At 40.9% G+C, this 9873-nt stretch overlaps 1 protein-coding gene across 1 annotated transcript in view; it reads right to left on the bottom strand.

Moving 5' to 3' along the window:
- The window catches only part of COL1A2 (collagen type I alpha 2 chain), a 50147-nt gene that overhangs the window by 6745 nt on the left and 33529 nt on the right, over window positions 1-9873 (bottom strand). Inside the window, exons 34-43 of the mRNA XM_050941752.1 lie at window positions 9178-9231; window positions 8440-8493; window positions 8276-8329; window positions 8065-8172; window positions 6551-6604; window positions 6386-6439; window positions 5131-5292; window positions 3408-3515; window positions 2194-2301; window positions 76-129 (exon numbers count right to left, since the gene is read on the bottom strand). Of these exons, the coding sequence (XP_050797709.1) occupies window positions 76-129; window positions 2194-2301; window positions 3408-3515; window positions 5131-5292; window positions 6386-6439; window positions 6551-6604; window positions 8065-8172; window positions 8276-8329; window positions 8440-8493; window positions 9178-9231 (810 nt within the window). The remainder of the gene's footprint in view (window positions 1-75; window positions 130-2193; window positions 2302-3407; window positions 3516-5130; window positions 5293-6385; window positions 6440-6550; window positions 6605-8064; window positions 8173-8275; window positions 8330-8439; window positions 8494-9177; window positions 9232-9873) is intronic.

The following is a 9873-nucleotide window of genomic DNA, read 5'->3' as shown; positions in this document are numbered from 1 at the left end:
CAGTGTATCAATACTGGCTTCTTATAAGGATCGACACATATCTCCCACAAGTATGAAACAAAGCAGAAAGCTTACCTTGAAACCAGGAGCACCATCACGGCCTGGAGGACCATCATTACCAGGATTACCCTGTTAAAATAGCATTAAGAAACCAGTCACCGTACTATCAACAGAGAGCTGTGCATCCTATTGCAGTTCCTTGTGAATATGAAACTTATCAGACATTAAAAAAAAAAAAAAAGACAGCACAAATCTTGACAAACAAAAACAACCAACCAAAGCCAAACTTCACGTATTATATTTGCTGCCTACTTTCTGGATGGATACTGACAGGTTGTACAATTTTACGTGCCGTATAAAAGCCATCCTCAGACATTTCAAAACTGTTCAAGTCATATAAAAGACTGGATGGAATTCAAATAGTTTAGAAGGCAGGGGCCAGATTCAGTAGAAGAAGAAAATTGTTTTTCAGCTCCAGCCTTTCAAATGATCTTCATATCAATACAGCAGTAGCCTTCACTTAACAGGCACCCTAGCAAAGGGCACTCTGCTTACTTAAAAAAAGTGCCAGTGGTAAGGGCTGACAAGGGAGTGGTGAAATCAATGTAATGCATTACACAGACTTCAAAGAGTAGATTCATGGCCCAATTACTCTATTTGTGGTACTTCATTAGGGCCAACTTGTGTTAGCAAGCATACATTTCTTCCTCTGTGACCTTTTGGTTGATTTCAGCTGCTTCCCTGATATTATGGATGTTTAACTAGTGTTCTTTTGATGTGAACATCACAGAGTTATTTATGTTTTAAGAAATTCATGAAATAAAGTGAATGTTCTCTGATCACACTATGATCCTGTGAGCATCTAATAACCTGAGGCATCGCTTAAACTTATCAATTAAGTTTAACCAATGTGTACCAATCGAGGGGATTATTCTACAATTATAGGAGGCAGAATAACTTATTTATACTTTTTTTTTACGCCCCAGAGGATTAGATTATGCATGGCTGCTGTATGGCTGGGCAAGATGCCTTCCTCACAGCATGGTTGGGCAAAGGGTTTCCTCTCTCAAGGATTTGTTTCCCCCCCACGGAAGGGGAAGAGGGCAGAGAGGAGGTGGAACAATAGCCCTCCCTTCCAGCTTGCAGAGCAAGGCCAGTACATCAGTGGGAGCAGATGGCTCCCCCCACACTCTCTCTAGTGCACAAGAAGCAGCTTCAGCACTGATTGTGCCTCTCTGGTGCTCCTCCTGGACAGATGGCTTCATGTTGTCCACTGCATAGAAGTGTGGCTTAAAAGCCATAGTCTGCTCCTTAACGTTTTAGATGGCATATGTGATTTTGAAACCCTTATCTTTTCTGGGCTCTTTCCCGTCAATTCAAGCACACAGGGAGATATTAGCAGTTAACTCCCACTGTTTCTCTGATAGTGCTTAAAACATGCTAGGTGTTGTGCAATCATTAACAGCTTACATTCTGAAGGCTCGAGGTATAAGCTTAATTTCTGTCCCTTAACATTGGCTTTGAATTCAAAGGTAAGACTTTGTTTTTAGGATTATGTGTATTGCATTCCTCATTCAATGTTATTTTTACATTTCACTAACTCACTGCAAGAGATACAAATGCTGCAGGGGTGAATTATGTCTAAATGATGTTTGGTTTTGAGTACTTTAAAAATTATGGGATAACCAGCCTCCCAGATAAATTCTTCCTTCTAGCCCAGTTCTCTATCCCCAGGATAGATTATCTTTCTCAGCTCCTCTGATTATCTTTCTCAGCTCCTCTCTCTCCTCCTCTGAATTTAAGTGAATAGATTATCTTTCTCAGCTCCTCTGATTTATCTTCCTCCCACTCCTGAGTCCTTGATTTGGCTCATATTGCCATAGTGCCCAGGAGCCCCAGTCATGTTCGAGGCCCTATTCTGACATGATCCCTGCCCGGAAGAGCTTGCAGCATAGGAGGTGAGGGAAGCTGACTGCCTTCCCACTATGATTTGGACTCACTGCTCCATCTAGGACCCCGCTGATGTGGGGCCTGAATTTCCAAGGATCCTGCTTTAATCTGCACCTAAAACTGTGTAGGATGTAATTTTGCTAGCAGAACTTTCTCCAGCAATGTCCTGTTTTGGCACATATGTTCCCCATTATTCTGAACTACCACCCCCCCTTCCCTAAAACGATATATAATGCAGCTTACATCACGGCCAGCTTCACCAGCAGGACCGTTCAGACCAGGAGAACCCGAGGGGCCAGAGGGGCCACGTGAACCGGGAGGACCGGAGATACCAGCAGGTCCTGGCTCACCCTAGGAAGGGAAAAAGAGTAGGACACTGTATTGCATTTCACATACTGGCTTTATCGAGCAACACTTTTCTGAATATTTATTTCTGCCCATGAACTACACCCATAGAAGAAATATCTCTTTGAGGAGTTCCAGAAGTAAAGCAGAATTTGGAGAAACAAACATATGCATCTGATTACAAAAAAGCAATCTTCTTTACTGCGTGCTTTGTGCCTTCTCCCTCCCCCAGCCAAGTGAAAGATTAATATTATACATCCTGGAACAGGTTTTCAAAAGAGGAAGTGCCGAGGGTTAGCTATAAATGCATGCCTAATCGATGTCCTCATTTCCAGACACAAATAAGGTGGTTACAGTTGAAAATGACTGTTGAAATGCACAATACCCATGTGTATGTGTGTGTGAGTGATTGTGGTAATTTGACATGCGAGTTAGACACAAAGTTGCAACTGGATTTTTGCATGCGGTCCTAGACTGCTGCCATTTGGAAAATCTTGGCATATGCTTGAAAACCTGTCTCTCCCCCAAACAGAGGCCAGTCCAATAAACAATATTACCTCACCCACCTTGTCTCTCTAAGATCTTGATGAAGGTGGATTTGTGACATGAGCATCTGTGTGTCATCTAAAGAACATTTTAATTCATGAGTGTATAACTGACTTGATTTAGCCCATGGGATAGAAAGTAAAAGAGAACCTCATTAATTGACATTAATGATGGAGAGATCCATTACCAATTACTGTGCACTGCAATTAGTGGGAAAGTAAACACACAAAATTAAAAAGAACAGGGGATAAGGCATACCAAAATGTAAGAAGGGATTTTTTGGGGGTGCAAATTAAGGGATGGAATGTACGGATTAGTATATTAGTCAGAATTAGTGAGGTTCTACTATACTTTAAATCCCAAATCTCAAAATCAGTCTTACTGTGTCTTTGAAGCAAGCATTAAATATAGTGAGCCACTCTTTGATCTCACACCAATTTTACATTGTTCTGGCTCCATTGATCAGAATCTGGTTCTATATGTCCTAGATTAAATGTTAAAGAAAATGTAAATTTTATCTCTGGAGCTGTTTGATAAAAGCAATATAATGGATGTCCTGGACTCACGTTTCCTCCAGAAATGCCAGGAAGACCACGTTCTCCCCGAGAGCCAGGCAGACCAAGGATACCAGGAGCACCAAGAATACCCTGAGGTCCTGAGGTACCAGGAGGACCCTGAGGAAGGAAGAAGAGAACATCGAATGTTATGGTCCTTGTCTATAGAAAAGGGAGCTTCGCAGTGGCATTGCAAATCTGAATGGATTTTTTACCAACACTAAATTTTTGCAATTTGATTTGATCCCATAATTGAACCAAGTGCTTTCAGAGGAATCTCACTAGGTGGTTCTCAGCCATAATTCCCATACAAGAGACGTTAGACATTCAGTATTTTCCATTACATTTCAAAGTTAAAAGTCTGTAATATATATAGTTGCTCAAAACTCTTCCAACAAAAATATTTTCGGATGAAAAGTTTTGTTGGTGAAAAGTTTATTTTTCTCCATGTTCTGCTGAGCCCTTGTAATAGCCCATGCCTTTGGCATGCCATAGAGGGATGGCTGTGCATAAAGATAGTGGTATTTTTCAGAGCAGTGATAGCATAAATCTATTTAATGATATGCTATAGTACAAAAACTGATCCTCTAGTCTTTGGAAGGATTTAAAGATACCAATGTGAACGTACACTCTGCTGTTGAGGGTCCTTTGCTGTACTCGTCTATTTTGCTGAAATTGTGAAGGGGTGAGCTAGGTTTGGTCCAAGAATAGCCAGCTAGGGTCCATATTAATTTATGCCTATGCAATGTGAGTGTAAAATGTTATTAAGTCAGGTGCAAATGACTATGCTAAGTATAAAATAGTGGGGAATCAGGCCTATAACTCCATTATCCAATATTTCCAATACAGAATTAGATTTTCTTGTTCAGAAATTTTCTACAAAGATTTACATTGGATATAAGGGGGAATTTTTTAAGTGTGATGCATAAAGATTTAACTACACAGCTTTCATTAGCATTATTATCAGTTGCATGCACAAATCATATGTGTGGCACAACTGTTTGCTGTAAATAAAATAGATCATGGAAAGAATAACTGATAGAGAAGTAGACAGTGATAATCCAAGGTAGCCTATACTCTAGGACCTCAAAATATCATTTTGACCTTAGCAGGGCTAGTAATTCTGTGAGTGCAAGTTGAAGACCGCTGATTAATTTTGTTGTTGTTGTACAATTTTAAACCTAAAGTTTAGATCACTTAGACCTCCATCCACTTATTAGGGATTCTGATGCATAAGTGACCTGAAATTGTCTAAAACATACAATTACAAATGCCTTCCTTAGCATCATATTTGGTCTTTTATTGTGTGGAAAAGCAGCATGCTTGCCTCATAGTTTAATGGCAGAAGCCAAATTCTGTCACCCTTACTCAGACCGAATAGTATGTTCCTCTGCAAATAGCCCCCCTGGTCTCAGAAAGGTGTTCTCAAACTAATATACTCCTTAGCAGGAGTAAAGGCAGCAGAAGCTGACTCAGAGAACTTACAACACACTTTGCCTTTCACAGCCCCGATTCAACTGAGTACTTAAGCATGTACTTCACTTCAAGCATGTGCTTAAGTCTCATTGACTTCAGCGGGATTTAGGGACATACTCAGAGGGAAGCATGAGTTTACACACTTTGCCAGATAGGGGCTAAAAGAGAAAACTGCTGAAGCACAAGACCTGTACTGGGATTTGTAATATTTACATTAAAAGCAACATTTAGGAATGAGAAGAGATGTTGTGTGACTTACAACTGCACCAGGCTCTCCAGATGGACCTTTCTCACCAGCGAAACCAGCTGGGCCAACGACACCTTGTTCACCAGGACGACCAACTGGACCAGTATCACCACGTGGGCCTCTAGGACCGTCTTTGCCAGATTGGCCAGGAGGACCAGGAGGACCAGTGATACCCTAAGATTAAATATAAGCATTAGTTCACTATCCTGAAGAGACAGAGATTATTCATCATCTCTCAATGAAACAAAAAAGGCACTCAGCAATAGTTTATTAGGGATTTAGGCCCAGATCCTCATTAGAAAGTTAGAAGTTCCAACCTCTCCCTCCCTTACTCACCATGTATGTCTGAAATCAATGGAACTACCCAGTATGAATAAGAGTGGTACAATTTGCCCCAGAATAAACTATAGTCTTGGTTCAGTGCCTACTTGCTGTGATTGTTCACATTATTGTAATCATTTTATAACAGGGTATTTTCTTCTTCCACTCTGGCTGGACCCTTTATAGCAGCTTTTAGCTCTGTCAGACATGTGGTAATATCCAACATAATTAAATACCGGAATGTCAGACAAGGGAAAAAAAGAGGTCTTTTTCAAATGAATGGATGCACCTTCATGATGCATGTGCCAGCCTTTGCATGTGTTATTAGATTACATACTGGATCTTAAAGAAAATTTTTTCCCACCCAAAGCTTAAGGGTCCAAATTTTCAAAAGGAACTAGTGATTTTGGGTCCCTTCATTTTTGGGTGCTCAACTTAGGGCACTTTAAAGAGGGCAGAATTTCAGTTTTGAAAATGTGGGCAAAAAGTGATTTTCTGCCACTCTTTCCCAAGCTGAGGACTGCCTTACCCTAGGAACACTCCCATTGAAGTTAATGGAACTGCTCCCAGAGTAAGTTGCTACTCAGTGTGAATACAGGTGGCAGAAACTAGCACAAAAGACACAATTTACAAAGGTATTTAGGCACCTAGAAATGCAGACAGATGCCTAATGGGATTTTCAAAAGTGCCTAGGCACCTACTCCCAATTGGGGGGGAAAGGGAGGTTTGAAATTCCCTCTAAGTACCCATCTGCAACTCTATGAACCTAAGCACGTTTAAACACTGGTGCTAAGTAATTAAGGGCCTGTTTCTGATCTCAGTTACACCTGTGTAATTCAGGATTAACTCCTCTCACATCAATGATTTATATAGATGGAACTGAGATTGGGATTTGTCCATATCAGCCTGTCTGTCATCTGATAAACTACTTTCACCAATTACTTACAGCAGGGCCCGGAGGACCAGTTCTGCCAGCTGCTCCAGGGAAACCAGTGATACCCTACAAATAAAAATCAAGGGGAAGGTGAGGGCTGAATCATTGGAAGGTGAATCACTGAACGATGATTCAAAGTCAAGAGAAAATGGAGGTGTAAGAAGCTTAAAGACTTACAGGAGGACCAGCGTCACCGCGACCACCAGCGGGACCTGCAGCACCAACGGGACCCTACATGCGAGGAGGAGAAAGGGAAAACGATGAACCAAACAAAAAACTTCCAAAGTTCCAGATATAGAAAAAGGTCCCAATCCTACTCTTGACTAAAGTTAATGGGAGTTTTGCCATCAACTTTAATGGAAGCAGGATTGCTCTACCCCTTCCAATATCAGAGTACATATTTGAATACTGGGAACAAATCTGAGTTCCTTTGCTTAGCTTTCACTCAAACCTTATGCAGGTGAACTCATGGAAGTCAGCATACCAAGGACTTGGTACAAACTGAACAAGGGCTTCAGGCTTTAAGTGAAAATTTTTTCAATTTAAACTGGCTTCCAAATATTACATGCACACCCACAAACTCCGAAACAAAACAAAATAGCAATGGCTTAGTTGGCAAAGGGCATGAAGAAATCACTTACATATGTGTTGTATGGATATTACAACAACTCTATATAGGTTGAATAAGGCCAAGGCAGGATACTGCTCTAGCTGGAAGCATATGGAGAAGGGTAAAGCCCTAAACAATCCCGTAAAGAAATTTACTCTTGTAAAGTCTCAAAATGGGAATAATTAAAGATCTAGGTCCTGACTTTCAGCATCTTTTCAACATAGTTCCCATGTCTTACATTACATCATTTGGATGTGACAACGGTTCCATCAAAACCACATGTGCAGGTGCACATGTACAGGAGGAGTATGGGTCTGAAAGTCCAGCCCCTAAGGAACATATATATCTTTGATAGGATGCCATTAGTGAGGGATCCTCAACTTTGGAATTTACCTAAAGACATCTCTTTGTTTGGCCCAACACAGCCTCAATGTATTGACCTTCATAGCATGTTGCAAAACTTATTTATTTTCCTAACCTCTGTCTGAAGGAGTCAGTTGAGTGGACATGAACAAAGTGAAGGAGGTTTTGTGTTAGGAGGAATTTAATATTGAGCCTGGCTGAACCTGAATTTTGTTCTATGTACTTCTAAAAAATTAAATTGTACACTTGAGCCCAGAGTCTTGGCTAAGTGCATTTTTATAAACAGGAAATAAACAGACTGTGTAAATTATAACAGCTTTTGTTAAGAGAAATGAATAAAAATCTTTATCACAACTATTAAAATTTGTTAACAAGAAACTTGACTGCAGGTGTATTGATGATCTCAGGTCTTCTTAGTAACCTGGACACATTTATGGTTTTGCTTTTAACTCAAAGTTTCAGTGTTTTGAATCAAGATCAGAGTCATTGGAGGCAAGGGAATTCATTTGAGTTTCCCAAATAAACTGAAGATAAAGTTCTCACAAACCAGAATCACCACCTTTCTTGCAGCTTAAAACTTTAGTTTTGAAAGTGTGAAACTTGGAGAGAAACAAACAAAACAAAACTGTTGAAAGTTCAAAGCCCACTTGCCAGCTGTCCTGGTTGCATAGTTTCATCAAGGGTCAGTGTATTTTAATAGTAACTTCAGTTTACTTACTGCTGGTCCACTATTGCCAGCGGGTCCAATAGCACCCTGTGGACCAAGTTCACCCTTAGGTCCTTTCTGACCCCGCTCGCCTTTAGCACCAGTTTGGCCAGCGGCACCCTAAAAACACAGAGAGGAATAAAAAAAAGTTTAAAATATATTTTGAAGGAACACAACAACAGAATGTTGCAGCGTTTGAGTGAATCGTACACTTGGTACTTACAGGAGGTCCAGCAAATCCGTTAGGGCCAGCAGGACCACCCTCACCACGTTCACCCTAGAGTGAGATAAGAAATACCCAGGAATAAAGCTGTCAGCACTCAAGAGTAGTTGTTTTCTGAACGTAGCATTTTTGCATCTGGAAATGTTCTCTCAGTTGCTACTTACGGGAGCACCACGAGCACCAGCAGGGCCAGCAGGGCCAGCAGGACCAGATTCACCCTAAAATATACCAAAGGACATTTTCACTATGATGTGCCATTGGCAATCACACTGACTGTAAGCAGAATGGGGATATACTCTAGATAATATGGCCTTATCTTTGATTAATGAGGGAATTATGTACTCATCTCCCCTATGCCTGCAAGTGAGAAGAGATCACCACTACATATTACTCTTCATCAGAAATACGCCAGTTTTCACCTATTTAATGCTACTGAGTTGCATTTTTCACACGGTTTTTGGACATTTCCTGAAATTATCACCAAGAATTAAATGCTGGTGTATTTCAAAACAATGATGAGCTGATATGTGTTCCTCCATCACCCCTGACTGCTCCCCTCCCCACCAGAAGGCTAAGTGTGCAATCAGAAAGGCAGAGCCCAATCCAGAACCTTCTCTATGTTTGGGCCCACTATACTCCTACAATTCTTCCCACCCTGACCCGTTTGCCTAGGACAGAGCAGTGCTGTGGCAATCCTTCTTCACTTGCCAAGGAGGTTTTATAGCCTCTGGTAGCCCTCCCAATATGGGCAGTATATGAAAGATTTAGAACGTCTATTTACAATGCTAGCTAGAATGGCATTTCTTTTTATTCTAAACAGAGACTGGTTATATTTTCCCCTGCAGCCTTTAAATGTTCATGCAAAAGTTACATTGGTAACAACAAAGCAAACAGAGACATACCCGATCACCAGGGCCACCAGCAGGGCCAGGGGATCCAATGGCACCAGGAATACCCTAAAGAAGAAGAACAGAAACATGGCATGATTTCTGGTTACATACATTCCCACAAGCAAGAGTGGCCATTCTTTCTGCTCCACTGCCTTTCCTTTCTGTTCTTCCTTCTGGAGACAGCAGTGTGACAATGTTGTTTTATTAGCTATGAACTTATATGATGCAAAATTTGGGAGGAAAAAATGTTTCACTACTCTCTTCCTCCCAGAGTACAAGTTCCCAGGTGGACTGTGAGTATCCCAAGGCCTCTGTGAGCCTGCGCATTAAAATGAGCACCTCCTTGAAAAAACTAAGGTGCCTTTGCGGTACAAAAGGTCTTCAGTTAGAACAAATGAAAAACGAGCTTATTGTTACCTCACTGTTTCTGTCATTGATCTACACTCATAACTCTCATTGACTTTTGTTGGAGTCCACACACTGAACAATTGCAGGGTTGGGCCCTTAATTTGTATGTGTCTATTGTTTACCCCTTTTCCACTTTATCTAATGTATAAAGCATATATAGGGTCTGATCCTGGAACCTTACTTGAGTAGACCCATTAACTTCAATGAACGACTTACTTGGCTCATATGAGTTTTACTCCTGTGATTCATGGGTTTGCAGTTTCGGGCCCATATAGTGTGAATATTTGTAACTAAAGGGTA

Source organism: Gopherus flavomarginatus, chromosome 2, assembly GCF_025201925.1.
Source record: "Gopherus flavomarginatus isolate rGopFla2 chromosome 2, rGopFla2.mat.asm, whole genome shotgun sequence".
Lineage (NCBI taxonomy): Eukaryota > Metazoa > Chordata > Testudines > Testudinidae > Gopherus > Gopherus flavomarginatus.
Note: the sequence above shows the minus strand (reverse complement) of the source record. Positions and strands in the feature narration are given on the sequence as shown.